The sequence below is a fragment of the Ranitomeya variabilis genome, chromosome 2 (assembly GCF_051348905.1).
Source record: "Ranitomeya variabilis isolate aRanVar5 chromosome 2, aRanVar5.hap1, whole genome shotgun sequence".
NCBI classification, from domain to species: Eukaryota; Metazoa; Chordata; class Amphibia; order Anura; family Dendrobatidae; genus Ranitomeya; species Ranitomeya variabilis.
The window spans coordinates 454,006,197-454,032,531 of record NC_135233.1 but is presented as its reverse complement, the minus strand read 5'-3'; the positions used below and the strand labels follow the sequence as shown (position 1 = coordinate 454,032,531).

The window sequence follows — 26,335 nt, the reverse complement described above, 5'->3', positions numbered from 1 at the left end:
CCCATACTGTTCTTGAACAGGGGCCCTTTTCCGTCTGTGTCTGCCACTGGCTTCTTGTGTCATGTCACAAGTCCTTCTGCCGGGATATTTTTGACAAAGTGGAAAGGTCCTTCATGCTGCCTGTTGGGAAACTGGCTCCTCTTATTTAAGGGTATTCTTAAAAATGGATGGGAACGCTAATTTGCTGCCATTAAAATGGAAGAGATTTTGAAAGGGATTGAACCAAATTTCAACGTTATCCCCCATCCTGATCGCTGGGGGTTCAACTTAAAAAAAAAAAAAATACATATCACATAAAAACCTCTATTTAAAGGGGTTGTCCAGGCCTGGAGTACCAACCTGTGACTGCAGACTTGTGAATCCTCACATCACAAGCGTGACGCTCTATGAGGATTCTCCCGTGCCGCTGTCGGAAGCGGGCGGTCATGTGATCACGAGTATGTGATTTGCATACATTCCAACTAGACTTTGTCCGGCCTCTCTCAATACACTTGCATTGAGTGAGGCTGATCACTAGGGTTGAGCGAAATGGATCGGTCAATTTCATAAGTCGCCGACTTTCGGCAAAGTCGGGTTTCGTGAAACCCGAGTCGATCCCAGTGTGGGATCGGCCACGCGGTCGGTGATCTTTGCGCCAAAGTCGCGTTTCGTATGACGCTTTAACCGCCATTTTTTCAGCCAATGAACGAGTGTGGGCAGCGTGATGACATAGGTCTCGGCTTGCTTTCTGCGGCATCACAGGGGGTGGGGGTATAAATGCCATCTTACTGGTTTGGATAGAGAGAGAGAGAAAAAAAAAAATCCCCATTGACTTGCATTGGGTTTCGTGTTTCGGTCGGCCCCCCGACTTTTCACAATAATCGGCCGATTTCACACGATCCGACTTTTGAGAAAGTCGGGTTTCACGAAACCCGACTCGATCCTAAAAAAGTAAAAGTCGCTCAACCCTACTGATCACGTCTAGTTGGCATGTGACCGCTTGTATGCAAATCCCGTGCCCGCTGCTCCTGTGCAGTGTGCGCGATGTGAGGACTCACGAGTCTGCAGTATGGTCTATAGAGTGACTGCAGACTTGTTGCCTAAGGCCGGACGACTTTTTAAATAATAGATCATTTTCTGATGATAGTTTCCCTTTAATTGCAAAGTTAGAGGATCACTTTTTTAAGGTTGTGTTCACACAATGCGATTCTACTACGTTTTTTTGTGGCGATAACACAGATTTTGTTTTAAACCAATTTTTGAAAATCATAGGAAAAGCGATGTGTTTTTACTGCAATTTTGGAAAATCACTGCAATTAAAGGGAGCGTTTTCGCTTTGTATGAACAGACCGTACGTGTATTTTTATACACTTATTCCCATATGTAACGGGATCTGTCAGGGTTCTCTGTATTTTCAGCTAGAATACAGGATGGAATACAGCCTAACATGACGAGATGAACAAAGCCTAAAAACAAATGAAACGCCCCAATATAGTGTAAGACCCACTGATGACATTTTAGTTCTTAGAAACTTAATATTGGTACTCACCATTGTGAAATCTCTAGCAGAGAATAGTGGAACAGGTTTCTTTTATTTTGCAATATTTTTATATGTTAGACCTTGTTCGCATAAGTCTAGGTTTTGTGAACTTTTGGTCAACGGGTGATCATGAGAAATTCGGAACTTCATGAGAGTTCCAGAATTGAGGGGAACGGACAGGATGCAAAGTGTTGTGGTGCTTTTCTGTGACTGCTGTCCATTCTTAATAAAAACCCTGATGTTCCTCTCGGGAATCGTCTCAGTCATCTTTAGAAGCTGCCGGCCTTTGAACTGATGGAAAGGTCTTCTTTATATAGAAGCTTCTATTCCTAGAGGCAGCCAGAAGAGTGGGCGAGTCACAGACTACGTCCTGTAAGGAACAAAAGCTAAACCTTCAGTTGTCTGACAAGTGGGTAACTTGGCACATACAGAGCCTGCAGACTCGTAGCCTAAGGCCGGTCAATACACAACTCCCGCCCACTTATTTATTTTATTCTCTTATATGGCAAGATAGTGCTAACCACTGAGCCACCATGCTCTTGATTGACGGTTTTATCATGCAACTAGGAGCCCATGCCACCGTCACTCAAGAGATACCAGAAAGCATATCAGTAATAAAATTTTCCACTGGAATACATACACAAACCAGAATAAAACTTCATTCCGACTCCTTTTGACAAGGGTTTTCTGGCTTTTTTTTGGTCCTTTAGTGATGACGTGATGACCAACAGTCATCTGATTGCGGTAGCCACTGGTGGTCGGGATGTCATCACTAACGGTCCTGTGGTGGCCTTCTGAGCACCAGTGCTGGAGCATGAAGCCGATTCCTGGGGTGTACATTACTTATTTTCTACTTTTATCCCGATGGCTTCCCTGGGTAATATTTTTTTCAAAAATTAAATAAAGTACCTTTAATTTTTACATTACGGTTACAAGTAATTTTTCTTTTCCTGTGTGCAGTTCTGCAGCATCTAGAAATATATTTTTGCCTTTTTTTCATTCTGCAAAGCTGTCTTGTATCCTAGGTTAGCAATTAAAAAAATTATCAATGCTGCCATGCAAGAAAATGCCTGTCTTTGATTTTGTTAAAAAGTCCAACTTATTTCTCTTTATGAATACTGTTCCATTTTTATGGATTGTGTGCGTGTGTTAGCATGATCTGACTTCTATACCTGCTCCTACGAGTTGGTGTCTTTTTAATTGTCTGTGCCCTTTGTAGAGAAATGACTATATACATATAGTTAATCAATCTCACCCGAACTCGTGTAGAATTAGGCCATGAATGAGTTTCAGAGGAATGCGAGAGGAGCGGCACTCACCACCGGCAATTTCAATCGCAGGGTTACAGACAGAGATATCAATGAAATGAGCAACAGCTTTTTCGCATGAGTACATGCTTCTTCTGGCTCACAGTGTGATCCAGAAGAAGCATGTACTCACGCGAAACAACTGTTGCTCATTTCATTGAAATTGCCCGTGATGAGGGTTGATTTTCTATGAAACCCATGATTTAATACATGTTTTAAGCCGAGTACCACAAAATATGCCAATTATAATCTGAATTTTTTTTGTTTGATCCCATGTTTCTTTGAATCGAGTGTGGTAGTAATGCCAGCGTTTTTTCTTTCTGGTCTCTGTAGAATAAGTCTTTTTTAGAAAAATGTCTATATGATGTAAGATGTTATGTGAATTATCTCATATTGTTTTATCTTACAGTCCTTCTTATGGCTGGAAAAGACAAGTTACACAACGAGGGCAAGGAAGTGGCCGAATAAGGAAAACTTCTTTGCTGTTTGATCACTTGGATCCTGCTGAACTGGCAGAACATTTAACGCATCTAGAATTTCACTCGTTTTCCAAGATCTTGGTAAGAAGACTTTCTTTGTTGCATTCCATGTGTGAAAATGAAATAACTTTTAACTCATCCATGATCGACAATCGCCATTAAGATGTGTAGAGAAATTTATTGCGATACTATCAGTGTTCAGTATTTCTTTTTTGTTTTAAGTTAAAACTTACTGAAAACACCATCGTTTATCAGTAGAAGTGTATTGTGATGCTGGTCATTCTCAAGACCAAGCCGTGAGTCAGAATAGTCAAGGAGTCCAAGTTCAGACAGAAGCCAGAAGGGGGCATCATAAACAGAAGTAAGAGACAAAGGCATAGTCAGGTATCGTTCCGAGGTCAGAAGCCAGGAGGATAGTGGATCAGAGGAGAAGGGGTTAAACAGACTGATAGTCAGAACAAGGTCCAAGGTCAGGCAATGAAAGATCTGCAAACAGAACGCAAGGCACAGAGACAAACCACACAATTGCTTAATGTATGTCTGGGAGTAACAGCCCAGTTAAGTAGCATGGCAATCATCTGGGACAATGAACACCTGGAGACAGTCAGCGCCTCCCAGCCTCAGATTGGTCGGCTGAGCTGTCAATCAACAGACTGACAGCTCAGCACATCACTGCACCAGACTGGATGACTGTACTGTGAATCAAAGCACCGAGAGCTTCGGCACGCCCCTGTACCATATTGCACGGCTGAGCTGTCAGTAACTGCATCCCAGACACACTGAGAGGTGGAACCGTAACATTTATCTGGTAGTCCTTCCTTATGGTTGTTGAACTTGTTATCCTCCTTACATTTCTGGCTAATAGGAGGTGGTGTCTTTATTAGGAAAACCCCTTTAGTAAAAAGATGTTCTAAAATACCATAGAGTTGGTTTGCCGGAAGCTGAACGATGAGTGTGCCATAACTGTGTGCTGATTTATTCATATACTTATGTGAGCTGACAAATAAAAAAAATTCTATTTAATCCAGATGAATTTTCCAGAGTACTGTTAATGCAATTAGCCCTTTGATCTAGTAGACCGTGAGGAGCATATGACTTTATTCCAGCTCCTGGAGGCCGGAGATCCTAGAATTTTGCATTAGGTCCCAGACATTTTTAATTTGACTGTCAGCACTGACAGACCAAAAGGCAATTCACCTGGGTAAGCGCATTTACATAAGTAGTAATGCCGGTGGGCTGAAATCACATAATAACCTCATCAACCACCTTTTTTCTTTTTAGAGCTAATTTCCTTTTTTATTACACAAATTAGTATAAAAAGAAATGCTGATGTTCTGTGAAGTAGGAGATGGATGGAGGTGAGGAGGTTATAGCTAGGACAGCATGGTGCGGTTGGGTGGAGGGTCACACATCACATTGCAGCTTTTGTAAAGTTTCCTGAATTCTAGTTAAGCTAATGATGAATGCAGAGGAAGCACAAGGCACGGTGTATCTATATTTAGGAGAAAGGGGAAGAGGAAGGATAAGGCCTTTACTATGCAATTCCTCCAATGTGGCACCACTTATATCGCCTGGATGTGAATGTTCATTGCTTTGACATTAAAATCATACGAATCTGTTCTTTAAAAGAGAATAAAAAAATAATAAAAATGTAATATAGTGTATATACAATATATATATATATATATATATATATATATATATATATATATATATATATATATATATTGTAGTACAGCCTTGTCCACACTGTGCATTGATGAGGCAGTGACACAGCAAAGTTCAAAACAAAACGTGTTTAATGTCCAAAAACTCACACCCAGATCGCAGCCGGGAAAACAAAGACAATCCGTGACCTGTTGCTGTGGGCGACTGCACCGCCGTGTACACTGAGGATGCCAGACCTTTTGGCTCCACTTTGCCCTGTGTTGCCTCATACTGGTTGAGCTTTGCAGAGCTGACTGCTCTGCCTATTTGCAAGACCAAAACCGACACACCCAACCCTCTGCTGCAAGGGTTTTTGCAATAACCTGTGGCCATAGGCCACATGGAAAACCCAGCCCAGGGGAGGAAATGGCTGTGGGCTGCGTTTTTTATCCTGGGTGGGACCTGTATCAATAGCCTCTTACCAGCCAGAGAATACCATCCCAAAGCTGCCTTCTTTAGCTTGGCTGGTTGTCAAAAATGGGGGGTCCCCACTCCAGTTTTTAAATTATTTATTTAAATAATTAAAAAAAAACAGTGTAGGGACTCCTCTAGTCTTGATAACCAACCTTGCTGAAGATGACAGCTGAGTGTTGCAGCCCCCAGCTGTGAGTTTTGTCTGACTAGTTATCAAAAATATAAGGGAACCCACAACAGATTTTTTATTTATTTATTCATAATGCAGGCGTCGGCTGATGAATATTCCCATCACCTGCCACCTGCTCTCGCTGTTATTAGCGGTAGCAGGTGTAGGCTGATGGGAGTAATAGTCCCATCAGCCGCCACCTGGTCTTGCTGTTATCGGTTGAATATAACTCTTATCATTCTACCCTGCTCTCGCTGATCCCCGGCAGAGCATGGGAGAATGATGAGAGCTGTCTTCAGCACATGGCGCCGGGGAACAGCGCTAACTGTGCCGCTGCTTCTGACGCCGGTACGTGTCACACGGATGACATCCATGTGTACGTGTGTGGTACGTGCTGCTGTTAAAAAACTGGCATGTCTGCATATTTTGCCCACGGACACATGGTTCATTGAAACATTGACATGTGCACAGACCTATTCACTTGAACATGTCTACGTGTGTAAGTGTCTCTGGTACGTGTGAAAACTGTCACCACACGTACCGGACACACTGACTTCTGAAAGAGGTTTTATATAAAGCTAATTTATTTTTAGCCAAGTGGGTGTGGTCCTCAAATCTTTTCTATGCCTGTCTTTTTAGGACTTAGCAAAGTTGTCTAAAAAGGTTAAATTGATGTCTAGGGAAGAGGGGGGGCCAATATCTCCGGAAAGGAAAAGCACAGGAACAAAAAATAAACAACGCCAGATTTAGGAGAAGAGCAGTGAAACAAAATACATATTTTTAGCAAGAGATCGGTCTTCTCTCATGTACAGAGGAACTAAGAGAATGTACAAGCAAAACGAGACAATATTTTGAATAAAACCCAATTGCAAAAAATATTTTTAGCCTAAAATACAAGCAAAAAAAGACAAAGTGTCCATATCCGATAAAGGAAAAATATATATCTTTGTACCATGTTAGCCGGAAGAGAGAGAAATATTAACATTTGACAGGTATCAGCCATGAGACATGCCGCCGCGGGCACTCGAACTTAGTTTTCGAGCACGCTGGAAATACTCCGTTAGCACGCTCAGATAACTCCTTATCCGAGGACGTTCGCTCATAACTAGTAATAATCAGTAATATTACTATTGTTCCAGATATGTGCTCAGGTTTTCCATTTTTCTAGTGTTTATGCTTTTTATTTCTAGCCGTGCTCGTGGGTGTCGAAGTGTTCAGTGTAGTGCAATAATTCACCGTTACTGTATGCACAGCATGGAGGACAAGATGTATGTGCTCACCACTGAAATACATTTGCTTTTATTTTATCGGAAGCTATCATTTCATGTTACTGTACTAATCCGATTTTTCATGGCGCGTACTCCGCGTGTAAACAGCTTACTCCACGGAACAATCTGTTAAACGGAATAACCAACTCTAGTCAGCTGCAAGCTGTCTTGTAGTTTTTTTTCGCACTTTTTTAAAGGTTTGCACTATAAGACATTTACCTTTCTTAACATTTGCTACTTTATTCCGTAAGCTTTTCGTGCTTCTTTCGATTTACGATCTGTAATAATTGTGCTCCGTACTATTGAGCCAAACTAAAGCCATTTACATTCAGAGGCAACTGAACACGTGAACGGAGATTGAAAACATCTCGTAGCAATTTCTCCCTTCATCTCTTCCTTACCTTTTATGTTATTTTTTCTTTTACGCTGTTAGAAATGGAGAAATAAATAAATGAATCCGCTCTGTGTATCTCAAGCTCAGGCACAGCCCCACTCATCCTCAATGTCCTGTGTGCAGCTGCAAGACAACTAACTGCAGCAGAAGCCTCCCCCCACTGCCATATCAGACCCAACCCCTTGAGTAAGGGGGCTGGTCTTCGACGACCACTAGCCCAAAGATTTTAAGGAACTGCTCAATTCCAGCTGATTTGGAGGTGGTAATGGCCTCCTTACCCCTTGGACCTCTAGGTTGCAGCAACGGTATGTCCTGCGTGCAGCTGCAAGACAACGAACTGCAGCAGAAGCCTCCCCCCACTGCCATATCAGCCCCAATCCCGTGAGTAAGGGGGCTGGTCTTCGACAACCAGCCACCCAAGGATTTTAAGGAACTGCTTAATTCCACCTGATTTGGAGGTGGTAATAGCCTCCTTACCCCTTGGGCCTGTAGTCTGCAGCAACCGTATGCCCGCCCTTGGCATCATAGAGTAATACCTCCTTCTCAGGACATCCGATGAGAGTTGGAGCTAATTGTCTATATGTCAGGCTAATAGAGAAAGGATTGTCTCCATGAAAGAAACCCTCGAAGGAGTCACAAATTGTAAAGTATTCACTCTTATCCCCTGATGATATGGCTTTTATCTCATATTTGGCAAACGGAATGGTCTTTGATCAATTTTTAGACTAAATTGAATAAATAATTTACATAGTTTTTTTTTTATTTTTGGGAAAAGGAGATAATAAACAAAAGGACATTTGGTGAACATAACAGCTTTTGAAGTAATTTGGAAAGTTGCCACCATAGACCCCAAATGCCAAAATAGTGTCCTTCTGGCACACACTGGGTTGGTAAGCGTCAGCAATCTATTTTTTGCTAGTGCAGTATAGTCAGCTGCGCTATTATATAAAGAGGAACACATTAAAAAAATACCAATTTATTTATTTTTTACAATGGAAATCAATGGCCGACATATGACATTGTGTGTTTATACAGTGGTGTACATTCTTAGGCTTTCGTCACTGGTATATGTAGGGGAATTCTCCTGATGTTGGGACCTAAAAAATAAGGGAATATGGGCAGATTCTAATCCAACAAATATCATCAGTGTAAAAAGTATTAAAAAAGCAAAACAAATAAAAAACTATTAAAGGAAATCTGTGAGCAGGATTTTGCCAACTCATCTGGGAGTAGCATGATAGAGGCAGACAGGCTAAATCCAACTATGTATCACTTAGTTTACTGGCTTTAGTGGCTCTGACACAATCAGAGTTTTTAGTTGTAGCCTGCAGCAGAGCTCAGAAAGCTAACCCCGCCCACACCAGGCTTTCTTTGTGCCTTGTCTATAGACAGTGAGCTGCTGATCATAAGAGGGGGCAGAGTTCGATGAGAGCCTAGTCACAACAATGATAATAACAAGGTGATAAAACCTTCAGCATAAATAAACAACATCACATAGCCTAATAAGTGACACATTGTTGAAATCAGTGTTTTAACCCCTATCTCATGCCATCCTCAGATTACATAGCAAAAACCTGCTGACAGATTGCTTTTAATGGTAGTTTTACCAAAAGCTGAAACAGTCTTTTCCATGACTGTTCAGAAACTTAAGCCAATCTTCTTAGTCTAAATGTTTTAACTTAACTTTTTGGGCATCAACTTCCTATATTGGTACACATTAGTCTAATGTTGGCCAAACCTGTCAATATCAAGAAGTTCAGATACAATTTAACATGTATGAGGTCCCCAGACAGATGACGGTTGGAGAAGTTAAGGATTTGGCATGTCCTATTTCGGACTGCTCATCCTTTTTGTTCTCCGTGATATAATCCACCTACAGATTTCTCTAATAGAGACCATTGGCCGAGCACTCCTGTGTATGGGAGAGGCTGCCAAGATAGCTATTGGGAGAGGCGACCAAGATAGCTGTTGAGAGTGGCGGCCAAGACAGCTGTTGGGAGAGGCGGCCAAGATAGCTGTTGGGAGAGGCGACCAAGATAGCTGTTGGGAGTGGCGGCAAAGACAGCTGTTGGGAGAGGCGACCAAGATAGCTGTTGGGAGTGGCGGCCAAGACAGCTGTTGGGAGAGGCGACCAAGATAGCTGTTGGGAGAAGCGCCCAAGATAGCTGTTGGGAGAGGCGCCCAAGATAGCTGTTGGGAGAGGCGGCCAAGATAGCTGTTGGGAGAGGTGACCAAGATAGCTGTTGGGAAAGGCGACCAAGATAGCAGTTGGGAGAGGCGGCCAAGATAGCTGTTGGGAGAGGCGGCCAAGATAGCTGTTGGGAGAGGCGGCCAAGATAGCTGTTGGGAGAGGCGGCCAAGATAGCTGTTGGGAGAGGCGGCCAAGATAGCTGGTCGGAGATGCGGCCAAGATAGCTGTTGGGAGAGGCAGCCAAGATAGCTGTTGGGAGAGGCAGCCAAGATAGCTGTTGGGAGAGGCGGCCAAGATAGCTGTTGGGAGAGACGGCCAAGATAGCTGTTGGGAGAGGTGACCAAGATAGCTGTTGACGAAATGATCTTACCAATTATTGTTTGGCCAACTGCCATCTAAGGTTCATGGAAAGTGGAGTAAGACTGTAGGATATTTACCAATTTTCATTTATTTTTACCACAATAATTTAGATATAAAAGTAGCTGTAAATGCTACCTATCCCCATACTAAGACTTAGCTGCCACAGGCGGTCCTGCGAATGTAAAGTTGGAAAATGAAGAAAAGTTGATTAGCCTTGTAGTGTTTTATAGTAAACCTTTAGTGGATTCAGCTTATACGTCCTTAGAGGCAAAGTTAAATTATTATTCAGAAGTTGCACTAAGTAGAATACTCGGTTGGGTAAGAGAAGTTCTTTATAGTATGTTATTTAAAATATTTAACCATGTTTGTAACGTTCAAGTGTCCTCACCTCCCATAAAGGAAAGCTCTGTTCAAAATTTACTTGTTATTGCATTTCAAAAAGTGTATGTCTTTTTGCTGACATGTATTGTTGTTTTCTTCCCAGTCCAGGAGTACTGGATTTAACCGGGGGGGAGTGCAGCGCCCCAGAGTCCTGGTCGTTGCAGTACTGATGCTCCGCCACTAAGGGGGGTGTTGGTACGTCTGATGGCACTGAAGGAGTTCACCTGACCAGGTATCACAGACACCAATACACTTCACAGTCTGGCCTCCAGGGGGAGCTAAGGGTGCTATGTATTAGGCCACTCCTCACAATCTGGTAAAACTGGGGGTTAGATAGGAAGTTAGACAGAAGCTGACTGGGTTGGAACCAGGCAACATCCTGTGGCAGAGGGTGTTGCAGGGGAAGATTCAGGGGGGTCCCTGTCAGGGGTGGGATCCTGACAGAGGCCTAGCGAACAGAAAGAACGTTACGGGACCGCGCCTGCACTTCATTGCGGCGGTACCCAAAGAAAGGACAAGAAGCGAGGTTTATTGTGAAGAGTGAGAAACGAGATCAACACAACAAGGAGAAGACACCAGTAGGAGTCGTGCTGTAAGACGAGGCAACATCCTACTGAGGCGCGTAGCCGGTGGCCGGAAACACCGAGGAAGTATTGTGCTCCAGGCCTTACTTCAAACCTACGGCAGGACAGTCAGTTATAGGCGGGCTGTCTCACCCAAAATCACCTAAGCAGACATAGGGGGCAACAGTTGGAGAGGGGCGACTCTAGGGTCCCGGAAGACCTCCAGGCCTACCCGTCATACGGGTGCGTCCTAGCCATATCATCTGGGGGACGAAGGATAACATCAGAATCAGTTGTGAGGGAACTTCAGAAACAGACACAACAGTTGTGAGGACTATCCCGTGGTGCTAAGCAGGGAAGGACTACAACACACAAGCGCTAGAAGGTAGGCACAGATTTCCACCTGCAAAGGGAACTCTGGAAGTGCCATCGGACCGGCCGGTCTCAGACAGCCCTGTTAACCGTATTCCGGATTGAGGATCCTGAAGCCTTCAGTAAAGAGGTAAAGAGACTGCAACCTGGTGTCCTCGTTATTCATCGCGACCTGCACCACACCACAACACCGTCACTCTCCACTTTCACTGGACGCCCCTCAGCAGGGTCACGGACCGGGTCTAGCCACCGTGACAACCCCAGAACCGAGACAGAGAGGCCCGGTACCGGGTACCCCTCGGCCCTGCGGCAGTGGGGGCGCTCCAGATATATTGCAGTTCTGTAACATAGAAAACTGTAAATGATTAACAGCTGCTGTAAAAAAAACAGATTGTACATGGATGACAAGTGAGAAAAAAACAGACTATAGAGGTTTTTGGATGAACGATTTTTTTACACGCTGTGTGAACTCTCAAGAAGATGTGACAACCCTGATAAGGATAAAACCGGGATTATCCATGTGAGTTCTTACCTGATATCATCTTTTTTTTGCTTTTTGCACGTCAAGATATCGTCTGAAATTTTCCTAAGTGTTTGGATAACGGCGGTCAGTAGAGACCATGACAACTCCAGATCTCCTCATACAGGCGCTTCTCACTAAATTAGAATATCATCAAAAAGTTAATTTATTTCAGTTCTTCAAAACAAAAAGTGAAACTCATATATTATATGGAGTCATTACTAGAGATGAGCGGTGTTCGAGTCGAACTGTTCGCCAATTTCAAATTCGAGCTGTTTTGGGCGGTGTTCGAATTGTTCAACGAACCCGAACAATTTGCTTAAAATTCGGCTGTTCGAGCTTCTGTTCGATAACTGTTCGTTCACCAAAAGCCTAGCTTGATTTGCACATTAAAACTGTTTATCATTGTTAATGGACTGTTTCAGTGTATAGTGGGCGGGGGATAGATCTGTGCTGAAATAACGCCGATCTCCTTTTTTTTTTTTCTTTCCCGCATATACAGAGGGGCGGTGCAGTCTCTCAGCCTATCAGCAGTGCACACACACAGCAATGTGCATGTGATGCACACAAGCAAGGGCATGTGTCATTGGCTGTGTATGTCACATGTCCTTGCCCTATAAGAACCAGCCATTTGCCCCGTTGCCACCATTTCCTCACTGCTGCAGCTTAGTGTTAGACAGCACCGCTGCTGCTGTAGGCGCTATACAGACTAAGAGTGTTTTTTTGGAGCGAATTGTCAGAGAGATAGGTTTAGGGAGTCGGGAGGAGTCGGGACTAGTTGTAATATCAGCCCTTTTCAGGGTAGGTTACAGCAGTTCATAGCACTGTTTGCCAGGCAGGTCTGAGCCAGTGCTGTGCAAGTGTTAGTCACAGCATTTGGTGTAATCTAGCTCAGCCAATCCTTTTGGGCTAGTAGCATTGTCTGATAGTCATCTGAGTAGCCCGCCTGTGAAGCTAGCTACACCGCCTGTGTATCTCAATTTTTACGGCATCTAACCCAGTAAATCGTTTTGGGGTTTTGGGCTTAGTAGCAGTGTCTGCATGTCAGCAGAGTAGCCCACCTGTGAAACTAACTACACCGCCTGTGTATCTCTATTTTCACTGCATCTAATCCAGTTAATAGTTTTGAGCCTAGGAGCAGTGTCTGCACGTCAGCAGAGTTGCCCGCCTGTGAAACAAACTACACCGCCTGTGTATCTCAATTTTTACTGCATCTAATCCAGTTAATAGTTTTGGGCCTAGAAGCAGTGTCTGCACATTAGCAGAGTAGTCCTCCTGTGAAACAAACTATACCGCCTGTGTATCTCAATTTTTACTGCATCTAATCCAGTTAATAGTTTTGGGCCTAGGAGCAGTGTCTGCACGTCAGCAGAGTAGCCCGCCTGTGAAACAAACTATACCGCCTGTGTATCTCAATTTTTACTGCATCTAATCCAGTTAATAGTTTTGGGCCTAGGAGCAGTGTCTGCACATCAGCAGAGTAGCCCACCTGTGAAACTATACCGCCTGTGTATCTCAATTTTTACTGCATCTAATCCAGTTAATAGTTTTGGGCCTAGGAGCAGTGTCTGCACGTCAGCAGAGTAGCCCACCTGTGAAACAAACTATACCGCCTGTGTATCTCAATTTTTACTGCATCTAATCCAGTTAATAGTTTTGGGCCTAGGAGCAGTGTCTGCACGTCAGCAGAGTAGCCCGCCTGTGAAACTAACTATACCGCCTGTGTAACTAACTATACCGCCTGTGTATCTCAATTTTTACTGCATCTAATCCAGTTAATAGTTTAGGGCCTAGGAGCAGTGTCTGCACTGTTATGACGTATAGCCTGGGCCAACGAGCTCAAGAGATGGGGCAAATCACGCTGCAGGAGTGGTCTCAGATCAGGGACCTATGCACCCTTCTGCACAGTTTTGAAATAGCAACGAAGATGTTTAGTGCTGACGATGCCATTATCAGCATTACCATTCCGGTGATTTACATGCTGGAGCACACCTTACACAGTGTTTGGAGGCAGGTGGTGGAACAAGAGGAGGAGGAGGAACAGGAGGAGTCATGTGCGGAAGGGATCATATCTTCAAGGTCAAGAAGGTTGGCAGCACCAAGGCGGCTGGCATTGAAGGCTGAGGGAGTGGGATTACCGAGGGCGCATGGTAGCAGCCAAACTGTTGAGGAAGGTGCAGGAGGCGAGGAAGACTCATCAGATGAGGGAGACCTTGATCAAATTTCTGTTGTGCGAGGTTGGGGGGAGAGGGCAGACGAAGGAAGCATGATTCTCACCTCGCCACCACCAAGACAACAAGGACTTGTTCCTGATGGATGCGCAAGACACATGAGTGCCTTCTTGCTGCACTACCTGCAACATGACCCTCGGATTGTCAGAATCCAAAGTAATGCCGACTAATGGGTTGCCACACTCTTAGATCCCCGGTACAAAAGCAAATTTGGCGAAATAATTCCTGCCATAGAAAGGGATTCACGCATGCAGGAGTATCAGCAGAGACTGTTACAGAATCTAACATCTGCTTTTTCACAAAACACCAGTGGTGCACGTAGTCAATCTCTGAGTTTTAACTTGCCAACCGTGGGACTATCGAGTCATCACTCTAACCGTAACAGTAACATCGTATCTGGTGATAACAACAATTTTTTCCAATCGTTTCAAGATTTTTTTAGACCATCCTTTGCAAGGCCACAGGAGACAAGAAGTCTGACGCACAGCCAACGCCTAGAGAGGATGGTACAAGAGTATCTCCAAGTTAACATCGATGCCATGACTGTGGAACTGGACCCTTGCTCATTTTGGGCTTCCAATCTTGAAAAATGGCCTGAGCTCGCCACTCACGCCTTGGAGATCTTGTCGTGCCCCGCAGCCAGCGTTCTCTCTGAACGTGTGTTCAGCGCTGCTGGTGGTGTGCTGACAGATAAGCGCACGCGGCTGTCCAGTGACAATGTAGACAGACTAACGTTCATCAAGAAGAACAAATCCTGGATCCTCAAGGACTTTTCTACCCCTGTGTCATCTTGGGGAGACTAAAAGCTTGATGATTTTTGAAAATCACCTCACCAACCATTTTAAAAAACTCTGGCGAAATTGATGCCACTTAAGTGGTGTCTGTGGCCGAATTTTTTGAAAAAATGGAGACTCTTTTATTTAGTCCCCTTGCTGAGTTTTAGATGACGTTGCCATCGTCAATTCCAGGTGGGTGGGGTCGTCTGCAGAGTTGTTTACTTATACTATGGCCTGGGATTCAGAGGTCTGCTCCAAAGCTTCAGTGTCTGCTAGTCAGCAGAGTAGCCCAGCCAACCACCGCCTGTTTACCTAAGTACTATTTTGTAACGGCATCTGGCCCAGGAAATCCTTTTGGGCCTAGTAGAATTTGGTGCTACTCAGCAGCGTACTTCACCCATGAAGCAAGCTACACCGCCTTTTTACCTAACTACTATTTTGTAACGGCATCTAGTCCGGGAAATCCTTTTGGGCCTAGTAGAATTTAGTGCTACTCAGCAGTGTACCCCACCCATGAAGCAAGCTACACCGCCTGTTGATCTAATTACTAATTTTTAACTGCATCTAGCCCAGGAAATCGTTTTGTACCTAATAGCATTTTGTGCTAATCAGCACAGTACCCCACCCATGAATCAAGCTACTCAGCCAGTTTACCTAAGTACTATTTTTTAACGGCATCTAGCCCAGGAAATCCTTTGGGGCCTAGTAGAATTTTGTGCTACTCAGCAGCGTACCCCACCCATGAAGCAAGCTACACCGCCTGTTTACCTAACTACTATTTTGTAACGGCATCTAGCCCAGGAAATCCTTTTTGGCCTAGTAGAATTTAGTGCTACTCAGCAGCGTACCCCACCCATGAAGCAAGCTACACCGCCTGTTTACCTAACTACTATTTTGTAACGGCATCTAGCCCGGGAAATCCTTTTGGGCCTAGTAGCAATTTCTGCTACTCAGCAGAGTACCCCACCCATGAAGCAAGCTACACTGCCTTCTTTCTTTCTCAATCTAACCCCTCGGCTCTGGGGTGTCCACTCTCCCTCCAGCTCCTTCCTTCTCACAGGTGGACTACCATGTGTTTTCACACTGTGGCGAATCTTTTGGGCCCAGGCATAAGAAGTCGTCGAGGTAATGGCTAATATGTGCCGCCTTACAAACGCACCATGACGACCCATTCGAGGAAGCAACTAAACGCCTCAAATAGTGAGCAGGATATGGAGCACCCCATGGGCAAACAGCGATCTATGTAGTATGCTCCTTCACAGAAGCAGCCCAATGGGAGGACACTACTCGGAGGCACAGGTAGTAATCGGAACGCCCCCTCAATGACTGTTTTGCCCATTAGGGTGCCCCTTCCCAACTTCTTGACCCGCCTGAATTGCCTCGTCAAAGGAGGTACAGTACATAGTACCGTACTTGGTTCCGCGTCGATGTTGTCGTTTACTGACCTGCCCCTTGGATATGACAAATGGTGGATTAGTCTGAATGTATTGGGTTCATTTTTTGGCACAACTCCCAATGGGGGTACCACTGCGTCTTCTAAGGAAAGTGTTCTGAATGGACCCGCCGCCATTCTACCTAAAGATATTTATTTTTTAATTTTTTTTGTCAAGACGTCTGGGTGTTGGTAGAGTGAGTTTAGATTTTTGCTCCAGCCTTTCTTGATTTTAGAAGGGCATGACATGCCTATATCTGTGTCTCCTCCTCCTTTTACTCCTCCACCTCTTTTATTTTCTTGTAGTTGTGACTTTTCCATGTGTTTGTTGTGTCTTCTGAGCAGTTTGTTAGCTTTTCGACACCTTTTAAAGGGACTCTGTCACCTGAATTTGGAGGGAACAATTTTCAGCCATAGGGCGGGGTTTTCGGGTGTTTGATTCACCCTTTCCTTACCCGCTGGCTGCATGCTGGCTGCAATATTGGATTGAAGTTCATTCTCTGTCCTCCATAGTACACGCCTGCGCAAGGCAAGATTGCCTTGTGCAGGCATGTACTACGGAGGACAGAGAATGAACTTCAATCCAATATTGCAGCCAGCATGCAGCCAGCGGGTAAGGAAAGGGTGAATCAAACACCCGAAAACCCCGCCCCTATCGCTGAAAATTGTTCCCTCCAAATTCAGGTGACAGAGTCCCTTTAAGGTGTTTTCTATGTGTTTTCCATGTGTTTGTATGTGTTTGTGTTTGCCTGCCATTGGTTTCAATGGGGTTCGACGGTGTTCGTCGAACGTTCGACGAACAGTTAATCGAACACGTCCCTGTTCGACGAACCGAACCGAACCCGAACGCTAGGGAGGTGGCTCATCTCTAGTCATTACAAGCAGAGTGATCTATTTCACGTGTTTCTATCTGTTAATATTGATGATTATGGCTTACAGCCAATGAAAACCCAAAAGTCATTATCTCAGTAAATTAGAATACTTTATAACACCAGCTTGAAAAATGATTTTAAAATCCGAATTGTTGGCCTACTGAAATGTATGATCAGTAAATGTACTCACTACTTGGTCGGGGCTCCTTTTGCACCAATTACTGCATCAATACAGCGTGGCATGGAGGCAATCAGCCTGTTGCACTGCTGAGGTGTTATGGAAGCCCAGGTTTCTTTGATAGCAGCCTTCAGCTCATCTGCATTGTTGGGTCTGGTGTCTCTCATCTTCCTCTTGACAATGCCCCATAGATTCTGAGTTTGCTGCCAATCAAGCACAGTGATGTTTGTAAACCAGGTATTGGTACTTTTGGCAGTGTGAACAGGTGCCAAGTCCTGCTGGAGAACGACATTTCCATCTCCAAAAAGCTTGTCGGCAGAGAGAAGCATGAAGTGCTCTAAACATGATTTCCAAATGAAATGCAAAATTTAATTTAATCTGAAAACAACACCTTGGACCACTGACAACAGTCCAGTTCTTTTTCTCCTTGGCCCAGGTAAGACACTTTTGGCGTTGTCTATTGGTCATGAGTGGCTTGACACAAGGAATGTGACATTTGTAGCCCATGTCCTGGATACGTCTGTGTGTGATGGCACTTGAAGCAATTACTCCAGCAGCAGTCCACTCCTTGTGAATCTCCCCCAAATTTTGAATGGCATTTTCTTAATAATCCTTTCAAGGCTGCAGTTATCCCGGTTGCTTGTGCACCTTTTCTACCACACTTTTTCCTTCCACTGAACTTTCCATTAATATGCTTGGATACAGCACTTTGATCAGCCAGCTTCTTTAGCAATGACATTTTGTGGCTTACCCTCCTTGTGGAGTGTGTCAATGACTGCCTTCTGGACATCTGTCAAGTCAGCAGTCTTCCCCATGATTGTGTAGCCTACTGAAACAGACTAAGGAACCTTTATAAATGCTTAGGAAGCCTTTGCACTTGTTTTTGTTAATTATCCTAATTTACTGAGATAATGACTTTTGGGTTTTCATTGGCTGTAAGCCATAATCATCCACATTAACAGAAATAATCACTTGAAATAGATCACTCTGTTTGTAATGACTCTATATAATATGAGATTCACTTTTTGTATTGAAGAACTGAAATAAATTAACTTTTTGATGATATTCTAATTTAGTGAGAGCACCTGTATGTAGTTGTCATCAGGCATCTTCTTGTACTTGATTGTTCTCTTTTTCTAAAATAAACAACTATCCATCCTCAAAACCGAGTGGCAAGAAATGATGTTGTTTTTTTTAATGTAGTTTATGTAGTTTTACATTTTTCATTGCATTGCTTCAGTATCTATAAAGCAGTTTACAACTTGTAGAGTTGAGAGAATATGTTTGGAATCGTTCTCTGAATCTGGATTTGCCATATTCGTGCCATACTGGTACCCTATTTGTGCCAAATTTATGTTTGACTATCAATTCCAAACATATTCGGAGATTTTTATTTCCATTGACTCCAATGACGTTCGGTTGTGTTTGGCGAATATTGCAAATACAATATGTGTCGCCGATAGTAATCGGAACCGAATTTTGAAAAATTTGCTAAACTCTATTTACGAGTCACATGGAATAAATAATAAATGTCTGATACTTGTTGCAGTTGGGGAGAGTATTGCACATGATTGTGCCATGTATGATTTTTTCCTTTGCACATGTCTTCCATTGCAGTTTCAAGATTATCACAGCTTTGTTCTTCATGGCTGCACTGTTGGGAACCCTGTGTTAGAAAGATTCATAGCCCTGTTCAATGGTGTTTCCCAGTGGATCCAACTCATGGTGCTCAGCAAACCTACCCCACAACAAAGGGCAACAGTGATCAAACAGTTCGTACAGGTGGCGGAGGTATGAATCGCAGCTGCATTGGGAGGATGTGTCTCATTGTAATCTCTTGGATTTGTGGAAGTTATCAGGTTACTTTAGAAGATGTCTACCTTACTTTGGGATTTTAGTTTAAGTTTAAAGGGAATCTGTCTGCAGATTTTTTTTAATGTAATCTGAAAACAGCGTAATATAGAGGCAGAGACCCTGATTCCAGTGGTGTGTCACTTACTGGCCTGCCTGGTGTAGTTCTGATAAAATCATTGTTTTATCTGCTACAGCTCTACCAGCTCTCTGAGTGCTGAGCTCTGTATAACGCCGCCCACATCATGATTTGCTTTCTGTTCATAGGTAGAAAGCTGCCAATCAGTGGTGGGGGCGGGGTTACACAGAACAGGTGGACAAGACATGAGTAAGCTAGTCCTGCAGTGATAATCTCCTGCTAATAAAACACTGATTCTATTGAACCAACAATGCACAGCCTAGTGAGTGATATTTTGTGGGAATGAGGCTCGCTGCCCCTACATCATATTACTCTCAAAAAACAAAAAGGGTTGAGCAACTGAATTCAAACTGCCCAACCTCATTAGATGGCCATTTTGTTATTATCGAAGGGTTCACCTGACTTTATATTGCTCTATTTATGGGCCGTAAGTCCCTTTAAAAATATATATATATATATATATATATATATATACAATATATATATATATATATATATATATATATATTATTTCTCATGATATTACACTTGTTTATTCCATAAGATGATACAATTGTAAATACTCAACCTATTTTCCTTCTATAGAGGCTTCTTGACCTACAAAACTTCAACACACTTATGTCCGTTGTTGGCGGTCTTAGTCATAGCTCCATTTCTCGCCTGAAAGAAACTCATTCACATGTCAGTGCAGAGACTACAAAGGTGGGTGCTAAAAATATCGCAATGGAGTGCTCCCTACACACAGAAAGGCCGGGCTCAAGTTTGCACCCCCCATTCATTCATGGTAAGAACTTGGCCCTCAAAGATGCAAACTTGATTTTTTTTTATTAATGAATGTAGTCCATGACAAATTACAACGTTTTGGTCAAAGATCTGACTATCAGATAAATGGACTGAAGAGAGAATGTTTATAACCTGGTACCTAGGACCGGTGCCATCTACATAGCGGGATCACAGCTTTACACAGAGCACCATTCTCCTACCATCTTCACGCTATTCTCAAAGTCTCTCGGCCATTTGTTTTCCTGATGATGAAGGTCGAAGCCTTGACTGAAACATTCTGATTTTATGTGGATTACAAAATTTAAATTTGCATCTTTAATTGAGAACCAAACTCTTCCCATAAATTTCCATAAGTGGTGGGACACTAATTGAGCACCGTTTCCTCAGGAGTGCACTTTTCTATTCAAGACTGCTGTCCCCTCGTTCATGATTCAATAGGGGGCTTCCATTCGAAACCTAGAAAAGTGGGATGCATATATGCCCCAATGGAACCATTGACTTCACCATTGACTTCACTTAGACAAAGGGAGTCCAAAAAAACTCGGACTCAGTTTCACCTTCTTATAGGCATTGTCTGTCTTTTTTGCCCGATACCATAGTGTAGATGGAAGCAAGTTGCACTGAGCAAATATTCTGGTAACATAATTGTTAAAGGGGTTGACCAGGTTTTCGTTTTTAGGCCCTTAGGTTAAAAAGTTAACAGAGGCAACTACCTGCCTGTTCCACCCAGTGTGAGAAAATAGTGGTGATTTACCACTCCTGTCGGCGATACAGCTGCTCTTTTCTCTTCTAGGCTGCTTTGTCTTTGGGGCATGACTTGACTTGACGCACTTAGGCAGTATGACTTCAACAGTCATTCCCCGTCAACAGTGCAGAGCGGACGAGAAGCCACTCCTCTGCTGACGAGAAGTCAGTGGAAGCTGCTGAATCGCTGGCAGAAGAGGTCGATGACCACTCTATGCCGGCAGAGATTGGCACCGGGCACAACACGCAGTTGGTTAACAACTATCTGCTTGTTAATTCTCAGGCACATTGTTAATAAAAAAATAGTCTCGAATAACCCCTTTAAGTGAAGCTGTCAGGAGCTTTATGATCACTAAACTAATTACATTGCTGGTTAGGGTGATTAAAGACAAGCTCAAACCTACCTTCCTGATTACAAATTGATATTCTGATACTGAGAAAATCAACTTTTAATTTTCATGTAAATGAAGCTGTTCCTCTAGGGCGGGGAGATTCCGGGCTAGTGCACCGATCCTCACAATTATTCGATAGCGCCACTACGTTGTGTCTGACTGCTGTCTCTTTAGTGCTCCTTATAACAGGGACATAGTGGCACGAAACAGCCAACAATCAATATCATGAGGGTCCCGTTAGGAGGGGAATAATGTGGAGGATTGATGCACTTGCCGAGTATCGTCCCACTTGTATCTTCATTTACATATAGAATTTTTTTTTTATCGTGTTAACCAGTAGATTGAAAAAAAAATCAAAATTAAGTCCTCACTTGTTGATACCTTTTAATGGATGGTGACAAATAGCAAGCTTTCAAGACTACTCTGGTCTCTTCACTGGGCATAAATGATATCTGATGAAGAGACCTGAGTAGTCTCAAAGAAAGCTTGCTATTTGTTACCATCTTTTCATTTCGCCAATAAGGTATCAACTAGTGAGCGCTCTCAATTTTGATCATTTTTCTCTTTTATATGAAAAATTCAAAGCTGATTTTCCCATTGATGGATTATTCATTTGTAGCCTTGTAGTGTGAACTTGTCTTTTACTGCCCTAATTACTTTGTTGACCCTAAAATTTCTTTAAAGTTCCCTTTGTTTTTGGGTTTATGGTAAAAAAAAATGAGTTTGATCCGTTAAAAGAATGACCATAATAAGATCAACTTCAGACGCCATGAAGACAACATTTGCTGCATCTTTTACTTTTTTATCCAACCCTTTAAAACTCAACTATTGAAAACAGATGCAACATTGTTCAAGGATATTGCAAACGCGACACTACGGCCTTATCCCTGCCAAATCATTGGGAATTAATGACATAGATAATGACCTCCAGCATTGATCTTTGCTGCCTACAAAGTGGATAGACAGTATCTGAGTGTGAGCTGTTCACTGACCCCCGTCAGTCACATGATCGGAATCCAATTGAACATCTTTTGGATGAACTAGACCATCACATGCAACCATTAGAATAAAGATGATTTGTTTTATAACTTACAAAAATGTACAGGAAAAAAAAAATTATATTGTCCACAATGGCCATTTAAAATCTCATCGTATTCCCATCATTGCTTAGGTTGCTAAGGAATAATATCCGACCTAATGTTAATACTGTTAAATTTCAATTTTAGGAATACATTTTATTTATTTTTTATTTTATATTCTAATTTTATACATTCTGCACATTTGCTCTTACAGTTGTTTTTAGTTAATTGTATAAATATATGTTAAACATCAATTTGGATGATTGTACCATACATACACACTGCATACATTACTCAATAGTTCTTTTAGACCTAATGGGAATGTTGTGTTTACTTCAAATTTCCATCTTTAAATGGATGTATAATCCTTTTATTTCAAACTCCATATACCAAGCCTGAGTGACAGATCTTCAGTGTCCCTCCTCCCTGCTGAGATCTCACACTGCTTGGTATAAGCTGCAGCTGTCAGTCAGGCTGGCTGGATGGGGACTTAAGAAACTGGAGCAATTTCATTCTATATCTGGACTCATAAAAGGCTTGTCTTAATATTGGGATGCTAGAGCCATGCTTAGATAACTTTTCATAGTTTGTACACAAGTGTCACCAGAGATCTATTTAGTAATTTAATATGAAATTTGGTGAAAGACCCTTTTTTAAAGATGTATATGTTGAAAGTCACAAAACCAACTGTGATTTTATACCTCCTTCTCATTAAATTCTTTCATTTTTTCCCATTACAAGGTGTACGATTCTCTTTTGGAGCTTCTTACCTCGTCAGATAACTACTCGCGATACAGGCGCAGGTTTGCATTTTGCGAAGGTTTTCGATTTCCTGCCCTCGGCGTTCACTTAAAAGACCTGATGGCGTTGCATGTAGCGCTGTCTGACTGGACAGATAAAGCGAGAGGTGCGATCAATGTCTCCAAAATGCGTCAGGTCTATAAAGTGGTTCACGAACTAACAGAAGCTCAGAGACGGGAACCTCCGGTAAAAGCCAATCCGGATCTTCTAAACTTGTTAACGGTAAGTTATTCTAAAAATGCAAAACATTTATTGAGAGAATAATGTAAAATCTGGTATCGTTGTAATTAATTCCTGTTTTATTTTTTTTTGCTGTTTTACTTAGTTTTTTTTTCAGTTTTTCCTTTAGTATAGGAAAAATCTACTGTTTTGATACCTGTGAACAATCCACGAGCTTCTTTATTATGAATGGGAACCTGACTGTTTCATGCTGCCCGAACAACGAGCTTCAAGAATCAAAGTCCGAGTCCGATATTTTTGCCTCGTATGTTTTATTCTGAAGCACTGAGACATTTCAGAGAAAGCATACTTTTATAAGTTGACGATGCCACCTGGGTAACTAAATTTGTAAAGGCTGCAGCCGATCAGTGGCCGCTGGTGATATGGTGGATACAGGGCTCAGAGTGGAGGATCGGCGAAAAAATGTATGCAGCATATTTCAGCTTTTTCTAAGTGCCCAGTAGTGGACAACCCATTTCTAGGATTTTTTTTTTAAACTAGTTTGTTCATTAGAGTCTCACTGTCTTGCATGTCAACTTCTTGGTTGTTGGGCGAGCGCGTGTTCCTGCTTGAATGCAATGAGTTGGTTGCATTATTTCGCCGCCCGCTTAGATGCATGTGATCCTGGTGCTGCAATACGAGCCAATATATAAAGGTTAGAAGATCTTGACCACTGTGTGTAGTCAGCCGGTGTTCAGAGGAGGATCTGGACTATTTTACATTCCAAGGACTCAACGAAAAAAGAATGAACGAGCTAACTTTTAACTCATCTTATAGCCCTCATTTGAGAAGAGGAGAGGTTGTCTGGGACGGGAACTATTGCGCATGTGCGACCCTGGCCAGACTGTATAGGAATAGTAGTAGGGTGAAATGATATGTGCATGAATGGCTATTTAGTTATTAAAGGGGCTGTCCAGGACTTTAATATTCATAGCCTATCTTTAGGATAGATCATCAATGTCCGATCGTTGGGGGTGCGATCAACAGTTCGGCCAGACCTGCTCAGTTACGAAGCTGCACAGCCCAGATCCGTCAGCAGAGCAGTGGCCCCGGCTGTGTACTGCACATCCAATATGTGGCGGATGTGCAATACCTAGCCATTGCCACCCTTCCGTTGTTGAAGCTGTGCAGCTCCGTAACTGAGCTGTTCCGGCCACCGCCATCATTGGGAACAACTGCACTCCCACTGATCAGGCATTGATAACTTATACTAAGGATAGGCCTTCAATGTTAATGTGCCGGACAAGATGGCACTTATTATTCAAGGTTTATCAAGTTGGTGTTAGTCCTCATGTGCATGGCAGAGTTGTACGAAGCTGGCTGTGCAGAACTACATCATGTCCTTGCAGATCTGTATTCTGGAGCTCTCCAAAAACTGCTGCACGGACACATTACAGACAGAACGCTGAAATCGAAGCGTCTGTCACTACCATATGCCGCCTTCACGGAGAACTCCATGAAGGTGGTGACAGATTCCCTTAATATGCTAGTGGCTTACTGTCTGTAATTTTTCGCTCTTGACGTATGCACAGTTTCCTGGACTGTTCCCGTCGTCCATTTCACTATTACATCCTCATACCAGGATCTCTATCTCTGTGATGAACATTATCATCACTACCATTGCTGAAGATCTAGGTATTGATCCTAGACCTACGACACTGGCAGACACAGACAGAAGAGGCCCCTGTGCAAGAACAATATATGGGCCCTTTACCGTCCAATAGCTCATCATAATGCACAATTCCACCTGCTTTGGAGGTGGTGCAGACCCCCTTACTTCTTGAACCCCTGTTGCGGCTTTACCAATGATATGTTCACTCATGACCTACGGGTCGCTTGCTCTTATGATTCTTTTCTCAGCTGCTGCAACAAATGGTTTCTCTAGGAGAAGCTGATTGCCGGCATCCGGCGGATGAAGACTAGTTGTTACCAAACAGACGTACATCGTTTGCATATTCCCTTCCTCTATAAGTGCATGTTTTCTCTGTGGTGTGGATTGATTTCCAGGGACTCCTGTGGTCCTTAAGAGCTTGTAGTAATGGAAAGAGGACGCGATTAGGCTTGACATGGCTAGTAGGGTGAAATATCAAGTGGGTGTCTAAACCCAACTTTTCTAGTCGGCCGTCTTGGCGAATAGTGAAGAAGGCGTTGAGAATGTTCTCACCGATGACCACACCATGTTTTGACCCCACGCTCTTTCCAGGCCTATTTCATGCCACCAAGAAACAGGCATTCCAAGAACAGGACTGGCTACGTGTAATGATGGAATATCAGGCAAAGGGCAATTTATGAAAAGGTTTGTTTCTTGGAGGTTCTCAGAGTTTTTTGAGGTGTCTAAGAGTTCGTCAACATCTCCAGGAGCCCGAGAGGTCTTTCCATTTTTGGATCTAGCTGGATCTTTTGGGAGAGTTGGCAAATAAGTCTTTAGCTAATGTTTTAGAACTTCCTATGGCTACAGATAGTGCCGTTAATACATTCTTTCAGCTGGATCATGCGGCATATCTGCCTTGTGTCTCGCTGCTCATCTTATTTATATCTTTCATGTGTCAGACACTGATAGTTCTTGAAATATTGTAATTGGGTAATTAAATGCTGTTTATATACCCTGCAATTTCATTTCACATCAAGCCTGCTGATAAGAATATGCTTGCAATGAAAAGACAAGACGGGAAAGTAAACTTCATTGTAGCCATTTTATCCAGGGAGCGGAAGAAAACTCTGGAGTTACAGAAACCGAAAGAAAGCACATTTTGCAAAACCTATTAAAGAGAATCTGTCAGCAGTTTGTATATAATCCGAGAGTAGCATGATGTAGGGTCTGAGACCCTGATTCCATCGATGTATCACTTACTGGTCTGCGTGCTGTCATTTTGATACAATCACAGTTTTCTCTCTGCAGATCTAGCAGTTCCCGGAATGCTGAGCTGTCTATAACATGGTGGCTTTCTGTGTACAAAAGGTGCTAATAAGTGGTGTGGGCGTGGTTACACAGAGCAGGATGACTAGGAGGCACAAGACACCTAGTCCTGTAGTGATAATCTCCTGCTGATAAAACACTGATTTTATCTAAACAGCAACACGCAACCTAATAAGTGACACATTGCTGGACTCAGGGTCTCAGCCCCTACATATTACCGTACTGTTCTCAGATTACATAGCAAATACCTTTTTGACAGATTCTCTTTAAGACTGGT

General features: G+C 43.0%; 1 protein-coding gene across 2 annotated transcripts in view; it reads left to right on the top strand.

Annotated features, from left to right (window-relative positions):
* Nucleotides 1–26,335, top strand: part of RASGRP2 (RAS guanyl releasing protein 2) — a 124,083-nt gene that overhangs the window by 65,166 nt on the left and 32,582 nt on the right. For both annotated transcript variants that reach the window (XM_077287321.1, XM_077287322.1), the window contains exons 6-9: nt 3,236–3,386; nt 18,751–18,924; nt 19,709–19,825; nt 22,863–23,144. In XM_077287321.1, coding sequence (XP_077143436.1) covers nt 3,236–3,386; nt 18,751–18,924; nt 19,709–19,825; nt 22,863–23,144 — 724 coding nt within the window. The remainder of the gene's footprint in view (nt 1–3,235; nt 3,387–18,750; nt 18,925–19,708; nt 19,826–22,862; nt 23,145–26,335) is intronic.